Source organism: Alnus glutinosa, chromosome 14 (assembly GCF_958979055.1).
Source record: "Alnus glutinosa chromosome 14, dhAlnGlut1.1, whole genome shotgun sequence".
Classification (NCBI taxonomy): Eukaryota; Viridiplantae; Streptophyta; class Magnoliopsida; order Fagales; family Betulaceae; genus Alnus; species Alnus glutinosa.
This window is the reverse complement of record NC_084899.1, coordinates 23088467-23115073: the sequence shown is the minus strand read 5'-3', so window position 1 is coordinate 23115073 and position 26607 is coordinate 23088467. Positions and strand designations below refer to the sequence as shown.

The following is a 26607-nucleotide window of genomic DNA, read 5'->3' as shown; positions in this document are numbered from 1 at the left end:
ATATCACCTTTAAGTGGTGAAAGTCATAAGTTCGAGCTTGTTTATCTCTAAACCCAATGTAAGTTTTTCTATTCTGACTTGCTCTCCTGTCGTGATCAAGTGAGAATGGATCTGAGATATAGTCATATCAATTTCATCTTAAATCCAATCCGGGGAGGGGAGAGAGAGAGAGAGAGAGTCATTTGCCATATATTGAAATCTATTCTCAGAGAGAGTTTATGTGATCACCTAAAAGCATCTCCTCATAAACTGTTTTAGTAAGTTATTTACAGAAATTTTGGAGACAACATGTAATAAGCTCAACATGAGATCCACCATAGAGATGTGGATAATGACCCCTTCTGCTAGGCAGAGTACAACAGATATTGGCGTGTGGTAGTTGCAATTGTACTTTTAAGCACTATGTTACAAAGTCACTGCTACAATCCTCAGCCCTATGGAAGGTCACAGTCAATGGCGCCAAAACGGCTAGATTTGACAAAATTTGTTGAGGGGTCGTCACCAACAGCAAGAGAACCATTATCCTTCAATTAATCATAAAGTCTGATGGATCTTCATCTGCAATTAGGAATTTAGAACTGATACATTGCAATTGCAACAGGATTAAGTTAAATGATGTACCCGTTCTCGAAGCTGGACAAATGAGAGTCGGATAGAACGGAGAACAGTTGTGTATCTACAAATAGCTGCAGAATCCAAACAACCAATGCATAAGCAATAAAATCCACACTGACCAAACAACTTCAGGCCAATCTAAAGATGAAGATCACAGACGTAAATAGTCTCCATTATTGATCCATTTAATTCATTACAAAATCAACTTTTTCTGTGGTATAGCCCTGATCTTCTACACACAGAATTCACAAACCAGATAAGATAATAAAACTTAAAAGGTCTTTTTCTTTTTTCTTTTTTTAAGTAACGAAATTCAATAAAAATCAAAGGGTGGACCCAATTACACAAGAAACGTACAAGAAAAACACCTAACCATAAAAAGAAAATAAATCAAGAAAGTCGTGAAATCTAGAAATATGAAAACAATTTGGAAGAGGCCCAAGAGGGTATAGAGGAAAAAAAAAAAAAAAAAGGCATTCAACTCCACCACTATCCTCTCACTGTCTTCAAAGCTTCGGACATTTCTTTCTCTCCAAATACACCACATCAAACAAAGCGGAATCATTTTCCAGATAGCTTCACTCTGAGGACTACAAAACTTTCCCCTCCAGGTATTAAATGCACATAGATCAAATTTAACTTAAAAGAGAGCATTCTAGTCACTATCGAGGAAATTATTGAACTTGTCAGCTCCAGTTTTCCAGACGTGTAGCTCCTCCAGGAATATAAGTTTTTTTTTTGATAAGCAAGAGAAATATCATTAAAAAGCGCAAAGCGCAATCAAGTTACAGGAAGTATACAAGAAAGGCATTTAAGAGGAAGTAGAAAACAATACAAGGGAATCATTAAAACTAAACGTTAAAGGTGCGAGGAACGCAGCCGACCAAGAGTACAAAGAATGAAAGAAAAAGGAAATGAGATTCTCAATGGTTCTTTCTTTGTCCTCAAACTGCCTATCATTGCGTTCCCTCCATCAGCACCACAAAAGGCAACAAGGGACCATCTTCCACACGACAGCACTCCGGGAGCAACCACCCGTCCACCAGCAAGCGAATAAATCTACCACCCGAAGAGGCATAACCCAAGACAGATTGAAGCGACTAAAGAAGGCATTCCACAGAGCGTGTGCTACCTCACAATGGAGAAGAAGGTGATCCACCGACTCCCCATTCATTTTGCACATGCAACATCTATCAAAATGCTCTATTTATTTTTTTAAAAGAGATGGTTCAAAAGGCTTCAAAATTTTATGCGTCCTTTGAACTTTATCATAGATAGAAATGCACTTGCATCCTTCAATATGTGATTATCCAAGTTTTTAAGCCTAGGAAAATCCTAGTCCTCTGCCTTATGATAGAGTCGACAAACAGAGCTCACCTTCTCAGTTAAGCACTGCAATAATTGCTACAATTTGACATTAATGATGATCCAGAACTGGCTGAGACCTACCTAAATTCGATCCCACCTTTTAACCACTAGGGCCAATGCCCAAGAGTTCTGAGCATGTTTTGATGGTATGTCCTGGACTAAACCCATTAAATTGACCGTATGCACGCGAATAGGCCCCACATTACTGAGATTCGCAGGGTTTCAGGTCCTTCTCAGGGGGCTTGGGGCTCTGCTACAAAGCATCTGACCTCACCTGACCTGGCTGTGGGAATGAAAATTATTCATATGTGTGTATCTGTCAGTCAGGGGGCTGAGATGTGTGTGTGAGAAAGAGCTAGCCAATCTAAATGATCTTTATCATCTTCAGTGGGTTTTCTTGAAGTTTTTATCAGTGGAAGTAGAGGCCGAAGGCTGAACCATGTACACTTTGCGTTTGATTGTTTGTTTGTCAATTGCTCCTTTTCAGCTAGACCTCTGCAATTATTTTTCTTTTCTTGATTTCTCTTCACAATACATACCTAGTATGTATGGCTGCAGATAATGAAAATCGTTCCACAAACTCTTTAGCCCTCACATTGTTGCTCACTGCCACTATCATCTTATAAAAGTTTGCTTCAACCTGCCTATGGTGTTTTTTATCTTACAAATGTTTTTCCAGCAATATTGTTGACCAAAAACTGTCAGCCTAGTTTAGGAGTATCACCAGTTCCATGCATGTATGGCTAGGACGATTAGCAAATAGCCAGCTGGTGATGTCACATGATAATGATGATGATCGCGACGTTAGTTTTACATTACTTATGCTGAATACATGTACAATACTAGTGCCTAATTTCCTTAAATCTCCTCATTCCTTGCTAGAAGATGACTAAACTGCATTCCATAGTAGCACAAATTACAATAGATTAAAGAGCCCAAAATTACCTTGATAAATGGTCGGTCTCTACTGGGAAAGGAATCAATAAAGCTATCTTTAAGAAGTAAAGAAACCTGGAAAGAATAACCAAAGACTCGCATGTCAAAGAAGTATAATAACCTAGGCATTCCAAGGTATTTGCAGTGTTTTGTTACTCAAAAATTTACCGGAATATAAGTGGATAATGAGCTTAGTTACACTAACCCGGTCATTATTTGATTGTACGTTAGTTATTGTATAAGATCTCAGATCTGAACAAAGTGACTCCAAGTAGCGCTTCATGACATTCAAAAACTCAGCTGCTGCTTTAGCCTGCAAATCAGCACTGCAAATATTAGTTGCTTCCTGAAGCATAAAGCACGAGGAGCAGACTAGACTCATAGAAGGTGGTAAAGATTGCCAAAACAAGGAAGAAAATAAAAAGTGCCTCAGTGCTTGATGCTACCAAAACTTGCTCTTCAGGGTGTTAAAGAGCAAGAGAAAGCAAATTATAGTAACTAGCATCAGGAAGTGTGCAGGGAATGACAAAGTTGCTCTCAAATGGTTTGTAGCAACAAAATTTTAATAAAGCATATCACAAAAGTATAAGCAAATTTCTTTTGGAACTCCTTTTTTCCTCATTTTTGTTGGTAAGTAATATAGTCAATCAGTCTGGAACCTACGATCCTACTATTCCACCTTATTTTTACAAGGGGAGGAAGTGTCATTTGAGCTATAGCTCATTAGCTCTCTTAGAAGTCCTTGGCAACACTCAATGACCACCACGTCTTTTGCTCTCTCTCTCTCTCAAAAATAAATAAATCAATCAAAAGGTATAGAAGAGCAAGTAGAATCCTCCCTACTCTCCAGAAAGTACGCAGTATCAGAATGAAAGTGACCAGAGAATCCTCCAAAATCATCTTGAAACCCAATCCCCCCACTTAAGTGTTGAATAAACGAGATTAGAACCCTCTAGAGTTCATAGGAAACTCTACCTTGTAGAGTTTTTAAAATCCTAATTATTATTTTTCAAATCAAATGGTTCAGATTTTGCTACCTCAATATTTACCACATTTAGGAATCCAACATTTACCACATTTACTAATTAAATATTTACTTTGAATTAAGAATATTTTAAAATGGAAAATGTTGAGATGACAAAATCTAAACTAATTAATTTGAAAACAATGATGCCGGATTTTAAGAAATTTACAAGGTAGGAACTTTAGAGGATCTTGATCAGAATAAATGCACCCACTGACCCTAATATAAAATGTTTTTCAATTGAAACTCATCAGCCACCTTCTAGCATTTTACTATTAACCATATTCAAAAACAGATGCTTCTGTAAGACTTAAGAAGTCTTGACTTGCCAAGAGACACAGGAAGAGACCAATAACTTGCAATTAAACCTTACATAATTTGGAAAAATCTTAACAGCATAATTGAGTGAACAAATCAGTTTAAGTTCAAACCCATGATCACATCTTTGCATTTATATCTTTTCATCATTTTTGTACCGATTATATGACAAATTAAACTAACAAAGTGAGTTTCTTATTCTAAAGTTCAGGAAAATTTCACTAGTTTTTTTCCATCATATAAAGCACGTTGCCTCTATATCTATTACTGCCTCCTAGAAACAAAGTTTTGTAACAAGAAAAACAAGCAGACTAGCAAGACGAAACATCAAATGTTTGAGTATGGAAGATCATAATCACCTGCACTTCATTGCACCTATGAACAGGATGCCTTTTAGCAATTGAACTTTCATGGGACAGTCTAGCATGGATTGGCCCCAGTTCACAAACAAGCTCTTTACGCCGGGGCAGTGTTGGCAAGTGACACATCTTCACCTGCTCAAACAACAAAGTACTAGTAAAAATACATTAAACAAACTTAATAATTTTGAAAAACTTCAAACAATCATTAACGTGAATCTGTTGTAGGACCACTAAGAAGATCTTGACTTTCTTACTCTAAATTATGCTAGTTGAAAAACAAGATATATTACACGGTGAACACAAGTAATACAGAATGATCAAAATGGGGCACCAATAAAGCAGGCAAATATATTTGTTCTCGTTTTCCTACATTACAGTTTCAAGTAATTGACATTCTGCAGTACAAATAAAACATTATAAGGCACTAAGAATTTCTGGATCATATTAGAACAATCTGGTATAGTGCCGGATTCTGATTCTAGTGTGATAGTAAAGTGATCTTCCCCATTACGCTACTGAAGACAATATACTTTTCAACTATATGTTGAACATATACAAACAACAAAGAAGCCTCCAAGGCCCTAACCAACCTGGTCCTTGAGCACATTAACATGAACAAGATTTGAAGTTTTCATCTTCAGATCAGCAAGTTTATGTTGTATGCCAACCTGCAAAACATACCAACAAAAGGCCACATTGAAACAGTGATACGATCATCTAATAAACTTGCCCTCAATTTCAAGTTCTCTGAACTCTGCCAATCTTAGCTTCCTACATAATATAACACATTCAAAGAAAAGAAACAAGATTGAATGTCAAGATATTAAACCATATAGTTCTTGGAGGATACTTCACATAGAAACTCTCCCAAACCCCCATTTTGCTTAATATTTTACTGAAGAAATTTTAATGAACTAAATTATTAAAGTAATACTAAAAATCACATTTTTATTTCAAAACTATCCCCACAATGCTGATGTGATAGTCATAACTAACCCTTGGATCAATCCTTGTTAAAAAATAATAATAATAAATCCAAGAGTTGGTTAGGACTGCTACGTCAGCATTTTGGGATAGTTGTGGAATAAAAATGTGGTTTATAGCATTACTCAAATTATAAATGTACACCCTTAAAACATTAAACATGAAATAAAATCAGAGGCATGGAACTTGCTTTAAGAACTCATAAAAGAAACTAGACTGCAACATGATTGTCTGTTGGTTATATAAGTTACTCACAATATAAGGAACTGGAGCATCAAGAAAATCAAGCATCCTGCCTGGTAGAACCTGGAAAAATCAGTAGAAACTTGGTGTAAAGGGTAAGCAAACCAGATATGTATCAATATCCCATGTAACAATACACAAACAACACAATTTCCCACTCTTGAAACATTTTCAAAGGGGGGAAAAAAACAATTTAGCTGAGGAAAGGACTAAACTCATGAAGTTTATTCATTTTATTCCCAATTTTTGGGAATTAGAAATTATGTTTTGGAGTCAAAGCATGGTGGCAACGGCAACCTGGATGTGTTGGAGGAGACGAAGACAGAACATTGGTGGTGCTAGTAATATTGTGGTAGTGTGTTTGGCCACATTGGTGCCTGGTGGTGGCAGCATCAGTACTGGTGGTAAAGTGGTGTTGAAGAGGTAGTGGTGATAGCAGGGTGGTGGTTATCGTGAATGGTTTAACCTTTCCATTTTAATGGTAAAGTAAAATTCTTGCTTCCTTTTTCTTTTTCTTTTTCTTCGGAATTTTGTGACCATTTCTAGTCTTTTGAAACCAGAAACATATTTTTCAAAAGTTTTCCTCTGCATTTCTTTCAGAAACAAAAATAGGAAAGTGCAACTTAATGAAGTAAGCCCTAAGTTACTACTTCAAAAACAAGATTTCATTCTTTGGATAAAGTGTCAATATATCAGTATTGATCCCCCTGTAAAAGGAAACTCCAGGATGATGATACTAACAATGTTAAACTAAAAAGTCTACTTCCAGAAATATCAAGCAGTGAAAGTTCTTTAAAATCATTGATAAAGGTGCAAAAAAACAGATTTTTTTTTTTAAATCCTTTAGGAAACCTTTTTCCCGGCTGAAAAAATGTTGAAAATAGCCTGAGTTAACAAGTCAAGCATGTCCAACCATCACTGAGCATGTCCAACCATCACTCAGAAAGTCCAATACCAGAACCTGTTCCCTCCTTCTCTCCCCGTGCGTGTGTGTGTACAGATACACACACAAATATATTTGTATGAATGAAACAAAAGGGTTGAGACCTTATGCTTTAAGGCATATTGTCTCACCGTGGAGAAAGTAAAACTAACTGCGGATATTTCCTTTAACAAAGAGTGAAGCAGATTAAACAATTTTCATAAGCTAATCAGAAAATTTTAGATTTCAAATATGTTTCAGAAAGAAACAATTGCTGGTATGTTATGCCTAATTTCAAGGTTTTAGCTACATCCAAAGTGCTTTCTGTTGGCTATAATTGTTTCAAAAACAGACAACAGTGCTGGCTGAAAGCCATTGAACTTACAGGAAGCAATAAACTCTGCCACTGAAATGGCCGAATCATGGGAACAATAGATAACACTATAGCTGATAGAACACCCTGCATTGGTTGAATTTTGTGTCAAAAACCTAGAGTCAAATGAGGAGAATTCGATCCAAGTCATCCAGAATGGGAAACAGCTGCAGATAAACAACTAAGCACAAAACATAGTGAAAGCAAACTATTGATCTTGTGGTTGACAATCATTTCCAATAACAAATCAACTTACTAGATTTGGGCACACTATTATCACTTGTTTTTCCAATAATACTCCTGCAACCAATGCCAAAATCTGCAAGAACCACCACTTATCATATTCTTGACTCACTACGAAAATGCATACTACTGCTGATGTAGCACATATAATTACTAATGGCTCAAATACTAGGATGGAAGTCTACCAGTCAGATGTATAAAAACAAAAGGTCTGTGAGACTTGAAAAGTAGAAAAAGTTCATTAAATTTTTATATAACGTCAATGTCATCAAAAGATTGATTTTTTGCTTCTCATTGTTTTTCTTCTCTTGTTTTACTAAGAAGTAGGTACATCTAGTAAATGATACATTGTATTCATCATTGACTAGGGTTGAACTTGCACTTGCACCCCTTCCTTTTTTGTATCTTCTAGTGGATTTTATTTATACATCAGAGAGAAAACCAAAGAGCTAGTAATCAAAGTAAGGAGTTGTTTTCTCCTTGAGACTATAGAAATACTATTTATGTTAGTGTGAAAAATGATTGGAAAAAACCATACCATCCCAAACCAAAACTTCCTAGGTCAGAACCTCTATCGAAAGGGCTAATGAGTATCCAACTATCAAATGAATAACTTAATTCAAATACACATAAAGACACTTATTAGCAGAAGTAACAAAAGGACGCATCTTTAGTGTTTAGCAAGAAAATGGGCGGGCTTCAAAACCACAAAAGTCTTCTCACATTCCATATATGCCCCTAGGTATTACTGTGGTAATGATGATACAGTTTGATGCAAAATATTTACTAGGATATTAGTACTTTTTCCGTTCCACACTAATTTTTTAACTGCTCTCTCCTCCATCCAAATGCATGCTCCTGCTTTCGCCCCACCCCCAGTCCCCAAACATAACTACCTGGTTATTTGTCAATAGTAAAAAAACAATATATGTGGGCTGCAACATGTGAGATATAAACTTGTATTTCACATCCCATGATGCAAACAACATCATATGAAATCTTTTCTTTCTTTTTTGGTCCGGATCACGTTAAACATTAGCCAACTTAATTCAAGCATTAAATGCATCTCACAAAATGTGATAACATATTATTTATGATATCAAAGCCATCCAATTCTGCTTCCTTGTATATAGAATTCTGGTTTATAATTTTTCATTGTAACAATGACGAGAATTCAAACATAAAGAAGGGCTGCACTCAATATGTTGGCAACAACCTGTATAGGTTCTGAAGTAATATCTGTCAGTTTTTTTAAGGCTTTCTACCCTTTTTAATGAACTTCATATGGGTCGAATTGTTACGTATCTTCCTTATCCCAAGAGCTATACCATCAGAAAATATTGATCAGAAGAAAGAAAAGAACAAGCAAAACTCACACGATGATGCAAGCCCAAAACATATATAACTTTTACCTGAAATATTTCACAGGGAAAAAAAACTATGTATATGAAGAACTACTCAAGGCAGATTCTGGAAAAGATGAACACTTCTTAACACAATCCAAGCCATCATGCTTACACTTTCAAGGGAGAGCACTCGGCAAATTGTTGCAGTTGTCCATATTGATAGTGCAAGAGCATCCTCAGCAGCAGCCAACTTCGCATTAACCTTTTATTAAGTTCATATTGAGTAAATAATTTATGAAAGAGCAAAGCCTAAAAATAAACAGCTAGAAAGCACTGAAACACCTTGTGAGTGGGGTGCCACCATGTCCGAACAGACACATACCTCCAGTGCATGTCAGACTCATTTTCACACATATCTTGGATAAAATAATCTCATCAATGGCATATTCCATATTGAACACTTCTCAAACACAGCTTGGACAAAATTGCAACACATTAACATCATTTCACAACTTTCATTTTTAAAATCAGGGTCTTCGGTAGTAATTACGAAAGGTGAGGGATCCTTCAAAAACATGGAAAGAAAAAAAGAAAAAAAAGAAAAAAAAGAAAAAAAAGGAACTCTTTAACTCCAAGACTCAACTTTAGAAAGAGAGGAAAAAAAAAGAAAAAAACTGATTCAGTTCATGGTTTTCATTTACAACATTGTTGTGAGAGAGAGATGGAAAGCCTATAACTCCAAGATCAACTTCAGCTTTCACCTTTGTTCAACTTCAATACCCCCGTCAGCGATGTGGATGATGTAGGAGGTTTGACTCGAATTCTTGGTTGTAGGGTAGCCTCTTTGCCAATGAAGTATTTGGGTCTTCTGAGCTTCATATAAGGCTAAATCAATATAGGATGGGGTAGTTGAAAAAATGGAACGGCATTTAACTGATTGTAAGACACTTTCTTTGTCTAAGGGTGGTCGGTTGACACGGATTAAAAACATTCTCTTCAATCTGCCTAATTATTATTTGTCCATTTTCCCCATCCCCATAAGTTTTGCTAACCATATTGAGAAACTTCAAAGGAACTTTTTGTGGGTTGGAGTTGGTGACGAGTTTAAGCTCCATTTAGTAAGTTGGTCGAAGATTTGTTCTCCAATGTGCGCCGGTGGTTTGGGGGTCAGAAATCTGATTCATTTTAACCGATGATGTAGGACAACAAGCAATTGAGAAGAAAGTTTGAAGAAAGAAGAAGAAGAAGTCGAGAAGAGAAAAGAAGCATCTGAGAAGAAAGAAGCACGGAAGAGAGAAGAAACGAGGGAGAAGATAGAAGACAACAGTCGATCAAAATTTTAATTCATCAAAAGCTGCTAATAAAATAGAAAATTAGGTTTAAATAGACTAGAGATTAAACCCTAACCCTAATTGTACTTGGGCTAATGGCCCGCTAAAATAACATAAAGCCCAAAATAAAAATACTACAACCAGAAAAATAAACAATAGAACAAACAAAATGCAAACTAATAAAAAGCCCAATTCAGCCCTCAATCACCTAGCATCAAGGTCATGGGCTGGTGTGATCTGTGGTTCGTGTCTGGTGTCCCCATCGACTGAGCTCTCTAGGGGAATGATTATGGCGTTGCGCTACGAAGAGAGAAGCTTTGTGCAGATTGGTGGTGGAAACCAAATATGATAGCACGAGAGGAGGCTGGTGTTCCAATAAGGTAATGGGGCCTTTCGAGTAGGAGTGTGGAAATACATTAGGAGGGGGTGTGAGTTTTTTTTCTAGATTTGTCATATTTGAGGTGGGAGAAACGGTCTAAGATCAGGTTTTGACATAATTTGTGGTGTGGGGACCAGCCCTTGAAGGAAACTTTTCCAGAGTTGTTTAGTATTGCTTGTTGTAAGGAGGCATGGATGGTAGATCATGTGCAGTTTTGTAACGGCAATCTTCAATGGAATGTATCATTTACCAAACCAATGAATGATTGGGAGGTGGACTTGGTCACTCCGTTCTTTGATCTGTTGTACTCTCTCAAGTTAAGACAAGGCGGTGGGGATAAAATTTGTTGGATCCCCTCCAAGACAGATGTTTAAAGTAAGATCCTTTTATAATGCGATATGCACTACCATTGGCTACCCATTTCCTTGGAAGAGTATTTGGAGATTTTAGGCTCCTTCGAGAGTAGCGTTCTTTGTGTGGACGGCGGCGCTGGGGAAGATCTTAACTTTGGATAACTTGAGAAAGAGGAACATAATAATGGTGGATTGGTATTGTATGTGCAAAAGGAGTGGGGAGTTCATAAATTATGTTCTTCACTGTGAAGTGGCAAGAGAATTATGAGTTTCAATCTTCCATCTTTTTGGTGTAGAATGGGTCATGCCTAGAAGTGTGATAGAGTTGTTAGCTGACTGGAGAGGTCAGTTGAGAAGCCGTAACATTTTAGAAGCTTGAAGGTTGGCCCATTTCAGCTTAATGTGATGCATTCAGAAAGAGCGGAACACAAAGAGCTTTGAGCATAGTGAGATTTCGGAGGTAGAGCTAAAGACCGTTATGTTCAAATCCTTTTATGCAGGGATGACCAAGTACAATAGTCCTCACTTTTCTAGTTTTACTGAATTTTTGGACTTGTGTTCTTCTTTTTCTCCCTAATATGGGGCCTCTCTTGTATACTTAATGTGTATTTGGGTTGTACCCCGCTGATTTTTCTAATCAAATTGAATTACTTATCAATAAAAAAAAATAAAAAAGGGAATCAAAGACATGATCACTCAAATTGTGAGTGGGCATGTGATGCAGTGCCTGTGTTTGTGCTTCCTAGATGACCATGAACCAAAGAAATACCTCAGAAGCTTCAAGCGAATCTAAATTATTTTCATGTAAGCCAAGGGCAGCAACTGGAGGTCGCCTATACTCGATAGGCTGTAAATGCTCAAGAGGCCGGAAAACTAATTCACTTCCTTGTGCAGGGAGGGGCAGAGCGTGATATCCACAAACTATCTGTAGCAAATCATTTTTATTCTCCTGTAACAAGAATACACAGAAAAAAAAATATCAACAACAACAAGGAGAATGATCAAATGGCAGTCGTACTACAACCTACAATATAAAAATGTATAAAATGGGAAACTATGACAAACTAACCTTAGCCCATTCCATAATTAAGTCATCCTCAAAAACTTTATCACAATTCATAAAACTTTCATAATCGTCATCCTCCGATGCGATGCTTCTAACTGGACTGCCAAAAAATAGCAATATATTACTGAAATTATATCAGACTTAAAGAGAAACAAAAGTACTTTAGAAGCTAGCAAAAACGACGGCTATCAAGTAATCTGACACAGTAAAAGCAAACCAGAAGAATCAAAACAAAGATGATAAAGCATTTGCTTAAATGAAAGTTGCAGACATTTATCAAGTTCTAGCCATAAAAAGATCAGATCTGAACTCCATACAGTGAACAAAGTGTATTTCAGTCAAATGAAATAACACAACTAATAGTAGGGTAACTATTAAACTACCACCTGAATGGGGATTCAGAACTCCCGAGACGCTCCAGTGTGAGATTCCTAGAGGAAAACAATGTCCCAACCTCCGGAGAAGTTTGACCATTTTCATAGCAACCCCACATTCTTTCCAAAGGTGCCGAACGAGTTTCCAAGGCCTCAAGAGCACACTCATCAAAACATTGTGAATTCTTACTACCATCTTTGTCTATTTCCCTAACTTGGCTCAAATCTGAAGCCTCACTGGTGGTAACACTTTCAGGGGACTGAGTTTCCCATATCTTTAATGAAGAGGGTGGGATGTCATCATCAGGTATAATTCCTGCAGCAGCAGCAGTAAGGGCCAGCGCACTGTCAACAGGTATAGCAGAAGCCATCCAATCACTATAAGACTCCCTCTCAGGGGAGTCAACATTCCCATTCATATGATCATCTAATTTAGTTACTGAAGGGACATAATGAGTGAGAGTCATTTCACTAACAAACTCTGTTATTCGATTCAGACGCTCCTGTGCAATGATACTGCATCCAGATAAGTAAAATGTACTGAATTGCATTGGATATAGAAAGAAAACATTAAATTTTAGTGTCTCTGTCAAATACCAGAGGCAACCAATGCTTATAAGTTTTAAAAGAATCTCAGCTAACCTGTTCAACATCTCAAAGTGTAACTCAAAGAAAGGAACTCTTGTAAGCACACAGTAGCAACGAGGTGCAGAAACCAAAAAACGCCTGCATCCTCCAGATGGATGAGAAAGAGGTGATGAGATGCCTAAGATACCAGGTGGCCTCTGAACAATTTCAGGAACATGTAAACAAACACCATAAAGTGTTGCATTGTCTGCCACCTGATCAAGGGCACATGAAATTTTTCAGCAACCATCTACCCAATTCTTGCAGAAACCATTACACTAAAATGAAGTTAAAAGCAACGAAAAGTTTCACACTAGGTAACATCATACAGAGTATATACACCAGAAGATCATATTTTCTTTTTTCTCTTATAAGAGCAAAAGGACTACATAAATTCATGATTGAAAATATTGCAAAGTGTCAAAACACGACCATATACTTGTCAAAAAATAGTGAATATGATGCAAAGAAGGAATAGATAAATGCAAATGCATAGAGAAAATCATTTCATAAGGATAAATTGAACACAAGTGGGTTAAAAACTGGCTTCATTAATACCAGCAGCAGTGTCATAAATTCTCAGTCGTGTGAATTAAGGTCACAAGGAATGAATAAATAAGACAACATAATTAGCATATTGTAAGAGGAACAGAATAACTCAGATATACAAATGAATCGAGGAAACAAAAGCAATAGTTACCTTAAGTGAAAAAATAAACGCTAAATCATCTCTGCTTAAATGCTCCTGTTGAGAATATTTGAAAAGAAAAAGGCTTAATACCGATATATAATGGTGAAAAAAAATAAAAAAATGGCACATCAAATTGCGATAATTCTACGAGAAGATGACTAGGAAAGATTATCTAGAGTGCCATATTCATGGTAAATAACAACTAGGTAGTAACAGCTTAAAGAAAAAGTTTAATTACTCATATATAATGGGTGGAATTTACAAAATCATTGCTAAAGTCTTAGCAAATAGATTGAAGACAGTTTTGGAGAAGGTCATTTCCAAATCTCAAAGCGCCTTTGTCAAGGGGAGACAAATTCTTGATACGATCCTTATTGCAAATGAGTGTCTTGATAGTAGATTAAGATCTGGGGAGCCTAGAGTCATGTGTAAAATGGATCTGGAAAAAGCTTATGATCATATTAATTGGGATTTTCTTTTGTATGTGCTGAGGAGGTGTGGTTTTGGGGGAAAATGGTGCTCTTGAATAGCTTATTGTATCTCCTTTGTGAGATTCTCAGTGTTGGTAAATGGTTCTCCTAATGGTTTTTTCAGTAGTTCTCGTGGGTTGAGGCAAGGGGACCCTCTCTCACCCTTGTTGTTTGTGTTTGTGATGGAGGCTCTGAGTAGAATGATTTCTACGGTGGTCAGTGGGGGCCTTCTTGAAGGCTTCATAGTTGGCAATGCTACTTTCTCTCATTTGCTGTTTGCAGATGATACTTTGGTTTTTTGCAATACTCGTCCTTCCTAGTTTCGCTCTCTTAGAAGTCTCTTTCTTCTATTTGAAGCTGCCTCAAGCTTAAAGGTTAATTTGGCCAAGTCAGAATTAATTCCTGTGGGCGATGTAGATCAAGTGGAAAGCTTAGTCAATATCTTAGGGTGTGGGGTTGCCACTCTGCCAGTGAAGTATCTAGGTCTTCCATTGGGGGCTTCCTATAAATCTATTCATATTTGGGACGGTGTTATCGAGAAGATTGAACGTCGGTTGGCCAACTGGAAAAGGTTACACCTTTCCAAGGGAGGTAGAGTCACTCTTATCAAGAGTACCCTTGCCAACCTACATATGTATTTTTGGTCTCTTTTTTCTCTCCCGGCAAGTGTAGGTGCTCGCATTGAGAAGCTACAACGAGACTTTTTATGGGGAGGGATTGGAGATGAGTTCAAATATCACTTGGTGAGTTGGTCTAAGGTTTGTAATCTGATTTCAGAAAGCGGGCTGGGTATCAGAAATTTGGTGAAGTTCAACCTAGCTTTGTTAGGCAAATGGTTATGGCGTTATGGGATTGAGAGGGAAGCTTGGTAGAGAATTGTGGTGGACTCCAAGTTTGGCAGTTTATGAGGAGGTTGGTGCTCTTTAGAGCCTACAAGTGCCTTTGAGGTGGAGTTGTGGAAGAACATAAGGAAAGGTGGGAGAAATTCTTAGGCCTTTCTAGGTTTGAGGTGGGGGATAGGGCTATGACCAAATTTTGGCATGATTTGTGGTGTGGAGATATAGTTCTCAAGGAAGCTTATCTTGTTTTATTTGGGATTGCTCGTGCGAAGGATGCTTCTATTGCGGATGATTTGGAGCTCTTGGGTGATTCTAATCAGTGGAGCGTGAGCTTTTCTAGAGAAGCGCATGACTGGGAAGTTGATGTTTTTGCTTATTTTTTCCAGGTATTGCACTCAGTCATTGTCAAAAGAGGTAGTGAAGATAGGCTGTGGTGGGTCTCCTCCAAGAAAGGCTTGTTCACAGTCGGGTCTTTCTCTAGCTCTTTGGCTTGCGCTGTGGTGAGTCTCTTTCCTTGGAAGAGTGTGTGGCGGACGCAAGTTCCTTCGCAGGCGGCTTTTTTTGCGTGGTCAGGGGCTCTCGATAAGATCCTTACTATGGATAACTTCAGGAAAAAGCATGTTATTTTGGTAGATAGGTGTTGCATGTGCAACCGGAACGGAGAGTTGGTGGATCATCTTCTTCTTCACTGCGATGTGGCTTACGCTATGTGGAGTGCTATCTTTACTCGTTTTGGTTTGTCTTGGGTTATGCCTCGGAGAGTCCTTGACTTGTTTGCCGGTTGGTGGACGTCTGAAAGGCCGAGGAGTGCCGCGAATTGGAAGATGGTGCCGACATGCATTCTTTGGTGTATTTGGAAGGAAAGAAATAATAGGTGTTTCGAGGATTTGGAACGGTCCTTGGAGGATATTTTAGCTTCTTTTTTTTTCATACTTTGTATCTTTGGACGGTGGCTTTTGCGTCCCCTTTGCCGATTAGTTTTGGCGATTTTCTTATTCGTTTTTCGATTTCTAGTTAGGTGCTTTCTCTTGTATATTTCCGGTGTACTTGGGACGCCTTACGCTTTTAATAAGACCAGTTTATTACTTATCAAAAAAAAGAGAACATAAAATTAGAATACAACTAGCAACAGATTCTACAAGAAGGTGACTGGCTAAGAGTATATCAAGGGCTAGATACATCATAAATAACAACTCAGAGCCAAAAGGTTGACAAACATATATATGGGCACCTCTAAAGTAGTCAAATAACTCTATGTTAATGACTATGTTTCAATTGTTACCATCTGTTCATTCACAGCCCTAGAAGGGATAGTATAATCTTGCAAACAAAAATACCACAAGTATCTCGTGAAGCAAAAGTCAATGCCACTGGCACGTGAAACCTGATTACACTGAGACCAGGCACTGGCACCAATAAAGAGTAGCCATATTTCACCTGGTATCATCTTTTAAACTACTAATATTTCCTCAGTTTTAAAACCAACTTGATTTTGTGTGTACAAGCAGAGAAAAAGTTAGTGAAGAAAGAGAAAGGAGAAGAAAGAAAGAGTAAGATAGAGCTCCAGGGGTTCTCCATATTCATACTAATTATTCTTCACTAGATACACTCCAGCTATTGATATATTCCTAATAATGTGCTCTATCGAAAAGAACATATTTTGTTATTAAAGAGATAACTAGGAATAAATATATGTCACAAAGGTGGGAGCTATTCATAGTGTAAGAGAAGAAACAATGGTGTGGCATACCTGTCCATAAACAAGTTCATTTAGCTCACTTAGTGATGGAGTCCTCTCTATCAAACGTGCCTGTATTACAATCCTTGAATGAGCCAAGTGTTACTAGTAAATGAAAGTTAGCACAGAGTGACTATTAAATGAATGTTAGCACAAAACCAAGAAACTAGAAAATATACCTAAATTTGAGTAAATGCACATAGCATCACAGAGAATCAGCAAGATCATACCTTAACCCCTCCAGGGAAACAGAAGGCAGCTAGATCCTTTAGTCGAATTGCTAACCTCTTACCAGGAGGATAGTTAAAAAGTATCTGTAGATTCCAAAAGATAAAAGATAAAACAATAGGAATATATGTCAGCCGATTCAAAGAATAGCTGACACAGTATGAGAAGAGAACCAACAGATATTATTGTTCAAGATACATCAACCAATCAATCTCTCTCTCTCTCTCTCTCTCTCTCTCTCTCTCTCAAGCTAAATAGATCTTAAAAAGAGATCCTGAATACATAAGTGTGCAAGAAATAACATCACCCAGTAATTATCAGGTAATATATTGTTGAAAATAGGAAGAAAAAGAGTCCAGGAAAGGATTTAGTCATTCAGTCAACCTGAGGTTCCAATGTTGGAATTGAAGGCCCCCGATGCTGCAGCATTTTAACATCTAATATCTCAGAATTTGCCATTTCCAACTCCCATTTCTTCCTTGTAGCAAATGCATCCTCCACAACTTCAAGATTCGCATCTGGATGGAGCCCAGCAATAATAAAGTGCTCAAAGAGTGAGGTAGGCTCTTTATATTTTACACGGCCCTACAATAATATCCTCGGATAATTTACTTGAATAGGAAGATAAAATATGATACTTTTGGCAAACAGATTAAGAGATATAAATAAAGCAAGCAGCATTGTCAGCTTCAGAACAAAAATGCCCCAACTATGTCAAATACATGATATAGAAAAACATAGATCAAGTCAGCAAAATCTTCAATCTGCATACTTGAAGTAATTTGCACCTCAGTAAGGACAGAGTTGTATTTATGAGAGTAGAGACAACAATATGATGCACGTACAAACAGCAGGTTTTCATTGAAAGAAAAATGAGAAATCAGAAGATGTGATTGAAAAGACAAACACTAGTAGTTCAAAGTCCAAAAATGCTCAACACAAAGTCATAATGTTACCATAGATTAAATTCCTTAAAAAAGAGAATAAGTTACACTTTTTTTTTTGGGGAAAACACAGAGGAAGGCTGGAAGAATTGGAAAAAGAATGTGGAATTAACATTGAACAGACATTACGAAACTAAATTATTCATACCAAAGGACAATATAAAGTGGTGTTTCCAACCCTAAACTTTTTGCCATGCATCAATAGTTGTTGCATTGGGCATTGTCGTCATATATATCTGATGAGCATGGGTTTTGCCAACTCGTTTATTCTTGTTTTCTTTTAAGGCGTTATTACTATATATATATATATTATTGGTATTGTTCTCCAATAAAATTAAAGATCCACAAAAATTAAAAAATATATATATTAGAGAGAAGCCACATGTGGCATAAAGCATTGACAGAAAGACCTTGAAAGTATCATCTTAATTATGTTAGGAGCATCATCTTGAAAGCTTCATCTCCTCAATAAAACCAGTTCTTCCTCGTGTTCCATATACGCCCTACCAACTAAAAGGAATAGCTTTCCGGGCATTACCACTCCTACCACTTGAAGACTGCCTCTCTAGCTAGCCATCAAATCCACCAGTGATCAAGGTATGTCACCAATGACACGGCAAAACAAAAAAGAGGTAAAACAAATCCCAGAACTAAAGAATGTACCAATAGATGGTACTTAGTATCACCAACAAGTGGTAAAATGACCACTCTTGATCATATTTGCCACTATAAGGATATGCCTCAACGCTTTAATTAGCATGAAGAAGGCTGTCTTCAGGGGAACATCAATTGACAAATACCCTTCCAAGGGAAAACATTGCTGAAGAAGCGATCAATTGACCTCTCTTGATCATATTTTAGCCAGATAATGCATATTCATTGACAATAAGTCTTCTTGATTAGCTATCAATAAGCTACTGATCTATAGTGTATAAACATAAACAGGTGTCTTGAAAAAATAAATAAATAACAGGTGGGCTTATTCATTCTTTCTATTCTCTCTCTAATGGAGAAAGTTATTTTCTTTCTGTCTCCTCTTTTTTCTTTTTTCCTAAGGGAAATGTCTAACCCTTGCATACTTGTATAACTTTCTTCCACTTTGTAAAACAATTTTAACCTAAATCAGAAATTTCCTTTTTAATACAAATAGTCAGAATCTAGGTAAACAGGAAACCATGATACAACTTTGAGTAGATTTTTCTAGAACCAAAGTTTAAGAAACGGTAGAGGCATTGTAGTAGAGTATCCTATATGTTCAATCAAAATCATTAAAAAGAACATTAGCCCCCAGTGAAAGGGCCAAAATATTAATTTTTAAGTCTGAATAACAGATTATAACAGAACATTGACTGTAGAGGTTTTACAAAAAGATGTATTCAATTGCAAATAATAAATACTATTCAGTTGTCAACTTCTACCATGTTTTTTTATATGTAATTTAACTTTTTAATAAAATAACTAAAGATATGTACAACTCCCCATGTTCTAGGGCTATGAACTCTTCAATTCAAAAAATCATTCAATGTAAGCAAAGGTCTCTCAGACCAATTTGGCAAAACAGACTCCAAAGCATAATAAGTACAAGGTGTACACGTCGTAGCAATATGAATATGGGAACGCATATTGATGATTCTGCTCGGGAAAAGGGGAAAAAAATAGAAAAGAAAAGAACAGAACAGAGAGAGAGAGATATTGATGATTACTACTTCAACATCTTCTCAACCAAAAAGATGAAACTTATAATTACAAGAGTCTCAATTACAACTTAATAATACTTGTGTTAATACGTGTCAGGTAGACAATAAGAACAACAGAATTCTGGAATCATCAAACCCCAATTCCTTGAAGAATATCAACTTTAGTTGCAAATAAGCTAAGAACACACGGGAAATACATGTGGAAACTGTTACTAATTACTATTCCGATGCACATGTTAAAAGTTGATGTTTCCATAAACTACCACCATATTGATTTAAAAAAATTTACAATCCCAGAGAACATATAAACAAAGTAACCAACCAAGTAAATTATAGAAAACAGAATGCAAACTATTAAGATCAAATACCATAGATTTTGACTGAAATTGATACCACTGGCGTTTGTGGTTCGCCAAGACCTCAGGATTGAAGCTCCGCCGGTAATCTTCTTCACGAGAATCGCTACCCCATTTCCAGGCCTTCTGCATCTGACTCTTCAATCTCTGAAAGCTACTATTACGTCTGTGAACTTTAGTCACAACTTCGCTTTGACTGCGTCTGTGTCCCTGCTCCGGCCCCATTGGTGGGAAGTTCGAATGACCCGAGTACACACTATGCAGTGCTTCACCGGCCACTCTAAATGCCTCCTCGGATAAATGATGCAATACCCAAATAGGCGACGGAGGCAGCTCTTCTTGCACTTCGGCATCTTCCTTTGTATCCATTTTTAAACACTTAGCTCATCTTGCTATGCTCATTCCACCAATGAACCGCACCTTCCACCCCATTGCACTAAACAACCCGAAAACCATCATAAAACCCGCATCTTTTCATTGAATTTGACCGATTCTACAAGATATCGATCTAATTAAGCAGACCCAAATGAAAAATAAACCAAACCTCAAATGGGTTCTCTTTAAATCTTCATGATCCTCAACTTCATGAATACCCAGATCAATAAAATATTCACATATGCTCGAGATATCCAGAAAAAATTTATCTCTTTGACACGCAATATAAATGGATATCAGACTTGTTGATGCATAAAATGGACAGCCTGTTGGCACAAGAACAAAAACAATGCAGAAATTGCAAGCTTTCAATACAAACACAATAATGCAGAGACTAAAAGAGAAAAACCAAGCATTAATATCTCCATAGATTTCATAACGTGAAAGATTCATAATATAAAACCGAAATGAAACATTAATGACGTAAAATTGAGATTAAATAAAGGCATAATGAGACTAAATTCCACAACTTGAATATTTAAGACACGTTCTTACCACTTTTCAGTTTCTCATGTCTTGTTCTCAGGTGCTGTGTGCGTGAGAGAGAGGGAGAGAGAGATAGAGTTGCTAAATATAGAAGGGATTGCTCCAAAGGGAAGAGAAGGTTAAACACGAGAGAAGGAGGCCAGGTGTGGTAGGCGAACTCTGCTTCTGGACAAGAAAAGAAATGACAACTCAGGTAGGAACCGTAATGGAGGAGATACAACTCAAGGTACGAACCGTAATAAACCAAATATCAGGGACGTCCCCAAATTTCTAATAAATATCACCGGGTACCCTGGAAACTGGAAAGATTTTCCCAATAACGTAAAGAGCTGCGCGCCAGGGGACGGTTTTACACTTTTACTAGGTGCAAAATAAAAATTTAAAAGATAAGAAATGTGCAAATTCATTGAAACTATGGAAACAGGGGTTAGTTCTACAAATTCAATGATAAATTTACAAAAGAGATGTGTAAGAGAATGACACCAAACATATCTCTATTATACATATATTTACACAAACACGTGTTGGTACAGCTACTAAATTCTCTTATATATAATCGATTCTCATCAACAATCGTCAAATATTTGGTAAATATAAGTATCGATACAATGATCGTACGCCAACATCATAAAGGAAGGTAAAAAGCGGACAAAATGTTAAGAGGTTGAAACATGATAAATTGACATTGTAAAAATTAAAAGTTCAAAGGTTATAATTACAAAAACGTTGATGGGTAAGTGAAGTTTTCTCTACATTTTTTTACTAATGAAAAATGCGCCCAAAGACCTATTTATATTTTTTTCTTACCCCCATAAAATATTTATTCACTTTTTAAACCACAAAAAGGTATTTGCAAACTTTGACTTCTTATTCACGTGCCCACGTTTGAATCTTGACAAACAAGATATAAGCATCCTTTGACCATGAAATTAATTATCTCATTTTTTAGAGGTCCCCAAATAATTTAATCGATAGAGCCAACTTAGTTGACAAACATGGCACGTAAACGTTGATTCATAAGGCCATTTGAAATATTAAATATTCTACTTACAAATATATATATTAAGATATTTGTTAGAAATTTCAGCACCATGAATTATTATATGGATTGAAAGAATTTTATTCAATTCAATCTGTTAAACTATTATGTGTTTAAAATACATGTAATTTTCACTAGTATTTTTAATTATCACACATATTTTTAACCGAATATGTGATTCTCACGTATACTTATTTTAAAAAGTGTTAAATACTATAATTGTATTCAACATTCATCCAACAACGTTATCATGAGAGTCACGTGACACTCTCAATTAACACTTAGAGTAATTCTTGTTAAATAAGAAAATAATAATAATATTTTTCCAAATCATGTCTAAGTTCAACAACTTTTTTAAATTTTACAATTAGATATATAGAACGTACATGTAAGAAAACAGATAAAACGGTTGACTTGAAAAAAGGTTGGACGAGAATTTTACAGGAATTTGAAAAGTAACAGGTAAAAAAAAAAAAAAAAAGAAATTCAATGGTTAATTTTGAATGGCACGTTAACATTTTCTTAAATGTTTTTTTACATGCCACAAGTATTTAATAATTTTCTTTAGCTTTGGAAAACCAATAAATTTAGACCTAATAATATTTTATCAATCACCCATCCTTATTATTAATTATTATTATTATTATCCTCGAATTTCCCATTCAAACATTCACACGTAAATTGCTCCGATGATATTTTATATATATATACATATTATTTACCTCTCTTGTCTCGATCATTTATCGAAAATTTAAAAGAGAATGTTGAGATTTGAATTGTGGTCAAACTTCTTTATACACTCGCTTTCATGCTCACGGGGGCATGCGTATTACGGTATTAGCATTTTTAAAATATTTGATTTTCGTATGCATAAATCTTTTAATTTAGTTTATTAAACTAATATATTTTTGTCAGAATCAAGAACAACAGCTCCGAGATATAAAGCCTCCTTCAGAAATAAAAGCTATTAAAAATAGTATTAAAAGGCTCTTGAGAAAGAAACCCTCTAAAACAATTTTTTAATTAATGATAAAAACAATATCAATTATCTCACAAAGTCAAACCATTTTTTTTTTTTTTTTACATGTCTACACAAGAAGGGGAGGGGAGATTCGAACTAGTGACCTCCGCTTCATAAGGTGTGGTCCCCAGTCGATTGAGCTACCCCTTATAAACCACAAAGTCAAACTTTAATACAACTTAAATGTTTTTTTCTACTTTGTTCTTCAAGACATACAAATAAAGAAATGTGAACAACAATTTCATAGTGGAATTTAAATAAAAATATATGTTATAAAATTAATATTAATGTTATTTGATTTATATTAAATAAAAAAAAAATTCACTTAATTTTGTCGTTTTAAGCCTTAAAATTTATGGAGTCGACTCTAATTAAAGCATATTAGTTTCACCTGCCCTATTAAAGATACATGTAAGAATCATATGCTATAAGAACATATAAGAGTTTGAATTAGTCTAAATTAATATGCTAACATGACAATCCTAACCAAGTTTGAATTAGTCATTTACAAATATCTAAATGTTGGTTGGGTATATAGTTGTAGATAAATGTTAGAACTCTTTCTAGTGTCTTTATGTGGTCCTTCTATGCTAACATATCACCCTGTTTTTTTTTTTTTTTTTTTTTAAAAAAAAATGTATCATGTCAGCATAAAATGACCCTAAAAGGATACTAGAATAAGCTCTAGCATTTCTCATAGTTGTAGGATAAAAATATGGTTTATAGCATTTATCTATCAATTTAAGGGTAATGCTAAAAATCATATTTTTATTCCACAAATATTTCATTTCGAGTAATGATTGAACACACACCACCCAAATATACAACTTTTCACCACATTACTTATGTGTCAAGGTGGTCCCCAACTACATTTTGAGTTTTTTTTTAGGGAAATGATCCCTACACTCATTTCTCACAACAGTCTCACAACAAGCTGATGTGGTTGGTAATATTTTATTATTTTTTTACAAAAAGAAAACAAAACAAAAAATAATAATAATAAAATATTACCAGTCACGTCAGCTTGTTGTGAGACTGTTGTGAGAAATGAGTGTAAAGATCATTTATTTTTTTTATTATTTTTTTTTAAAATAAATTAAGGTGGGGGACCACCTTGCCACATAGGCAAGATAGTGAAAAGTTGTATATTTAAGTGGTATTCAATCATTACTCATTTCATAATGCTGATGTAATAGTCCCATCAAACTTTTAGATCAATCATTTTTTTAAAAAAAAAAAAACCGAGTGTAACTATTACGTCAGCACTATAAAATAAAAACATATATATATATATATATATATATATATAACATTATGATCAGTTTAATAGACTAAACTATATAAAAGTTTCGAGAAAACTTTTATGAAAAAAAAGAAAGAAGAAGAAAGTATTCACCAACCAAACTCATAGGGAGGGAAAGGATATATCTGAAACCTGAGGGGAGTGTGTGATATTTAGCAAACATCGATGTATAATATACATAATTACTTTATTAAACAAAAGGAAAGTAATAACTTCCATTAACGGGAAAGTGGTTTGACTTTGAAACTCAACGTGTCGAAAGCACCTATCAAAACCGTTAATGCAGTGGGCTCCATGCTTTTAATTTGTACCCGTACAATCTGGAACATAATCTTCTCCATCTGACTTCCACTTCTGGACCGTCCGATCCGCATTTTGTTATGGGGGTTTAAACTTTTACCCACATTAAATGGATGACGGAGAAATTGATTATTTCACAAGAGAGCAGTAATTTCTCTTATATTTATTTTCATTAAATATAGGAAATTATTTTTTTCTTTTTACTTTTCAATTCAAATAAACTTTACAATACATTCTCTTTTTATTTTTAATATTCTTTAAATAAATGCTAAGAAAAAAAAGAGGTAAAAGATAAATCGTTTAAATATTATTTCAAATAAATACTAGTGAAAAATGAGAGAAAAAATAATTTTTATTTTTATATTAAAATAATATTAAGAAAACTATTTTTGCTTCCTTGGATTTATGATACAAAAACTTTTAGTTTCCTAATGTTTCTTTAATTTATAGAACAATAAGGAAATATGTTTAAACAAGTTTTTTTATTGAATTTTTCTTATGTTTAGAAAAGTGAATGCACTTTAAACGAGTTGCTGAAATGGTCTATCACATCCCATCAAAATGAAGTTGTATTCTTTGCTTCTTCTTTTTTTTTTTTTTTTTATTATTATTATTATATTTCTCTTAGTATATATATATATATTTTAAGTATAATGGGAAAACAAACAAACAAAAACCACAAAACATCTAAGGGGGAGGCACGTATAGATCTTTATCGCTACAAATAAAAAAAGAAGGGAAATGAGGTAAATGAGTGGAAATGCAGTTAGAGTGAGATCTAGTCGCGGCCCAATAAACTATATAATGGGTGCAGTGAACTTTTATTGCCTTCCAAGAGGAAGAAACAGGAATAGAAGCGATAGTGTCCGAGATGATATCTGTAATTTTTTATTATTATTATTATTATTCTATTTCTTTTACTATAAATATACAAATTTGACTACCAAAGAAAATAAGACTTGATTTCCAACCAAATAATAAGTTATTGCCAGTTGTATTATGTACTTTTCATTTTAATTTGAAGGCTTTGTATGTTAAATCACCACTTGCCTCAAAAGCTTAAGCTGATAGGAATATATAAATTTAATTATAAAATCATACTTAAATATTGTATATGTATATATAATTCATTTACTTATTACAATCTTATTGCAATAATATAAACATTGGGATAATTTATCATGAAATATTTAAATTAATAAAATCTAAACCAAAAAAAAAAAAAAAAAACAAAAAATAGTAAAACCATTAACAAATAACTAAAAACACTCAAAATTACTTTCACCTCACAAATCTCCTTCTCATAGTTCATTTTTGACTTTTCTTTTTTAGTTTCCTTATGGTAGGGATTGCTTAGAGAGGTCATGGTCGGTCTTATACGATAAATTAAGGGAACAAAACTTGCATTAAAATTTTAAATGCAGTCGTTAAAGTAATTCTAAACAATGTTTGTATAAGCCTGCATTTGTTACACGTGGAAGGTCAACGAGTGCTGCAATTACAGTTTTAATTACAATTTTTTTTTACAAATTGATATGACAATATGTGTGATACTTCCCACATGTTAACTACTAAAATGCATATTGTTCTCAAGCAATTTATATGATATTTATTGTCTTTACAAATTAATATAGTAGTCCACGTAGCAATCCGCGTGGCACTTGTCATATATATAAGTTGAGTTTTTCCTTACAATGACATAGAATGGTAACACGTGGCATAAACTCATACTTTTTAGTGACTAAACCGGTCATTTAAGTACTGAACTGATTTTTTAAATAAAATTGAACCGGTCTATTTAATATATATCTCTCTCTCTATTAATGATACAAATAGTCTCTCTCTCTCAATTAATGATATATACAAGTAGGACTCTTTTGTGGAGACAGATGTTTCTTTAGTATTTTATATTTTTGGTTGAAATCTAAATATGTTTTCATTTTGTTTGTGAAATTTTTGGTTGAGCAATTCTTCAATTGAATGTTTACGAGATTTTTTATTTATTTTTCATTCATTTGCTTTTTCGAATGTTCAAAATTATATAGGATTGAAATATAATAGGTATGACATCAGTAATATAATGCTTTCATAATCAAAATCTAAGTTTTTCTCTTGCTATTTTTTTTTTCTTTATACTTCTTTCCATTTTAAACTATACATATGAGAATATTTTAAATGTTTTAATTTATATAGATT

The 26607-nt window shown here is 35.0% G+C and overlaps 1 protein-coding gene across 4 annotated transcripts; it reads right to left on the bottom strand.

Moving 5' to 3' along the window:
• Positions 1-150: 150 nt before the first annotated feature.
• On the bottom strand, positions 151-20965 carry LOC133857238 (uncharacterized). Of its 4 annotated transcripts, none has more exons than XM_062292425.1 (20): positions 20758-20965; positions 19840-20528; positions 17215-17415; positions 16833-16916; positions 16615-16674; positions 13565-13609; positions 12880-13079; positions 12250-12753; positions 11867-11963; positions 11567-11746; positions 8907-8996; positions 7402-7464; positions 7158-7232; positions 5863-5913; positions 5214-5291; positions 4621-4755; positions 3125-3232; positions 2929-2994; positions 622-686; positions 151-543 (listed from the first exon to the last, which is right to left on the bottom strand). In XM_062292425.1, the coding sequence occupies exons 2-20, from the start codon at positions 20194-20196 to the stop codon at positions 531-533; spliced, it is 2472 nt and encodes an 823-aa protein (XP_062148409.1). In that variant the 5' UTR covers positions 20197-20528; positions 20758-20965; the 3' UTR covers positions 151-530. The 4 variants fall into 4 exon arrangements, with proteins under 4 accessions (XP_062148409.1, XP_062148410.1, XP_062148406.1 ...); XM_062292426.1 differs by having other exon boundaries at positions 151-558; positions 20758-20964; XM_062292422.1 differs by having other exon boundaries at positions 152-686; positions 20758-20964.
• Positions 20966-26607: the final 5642 nt, after the last annotated feature.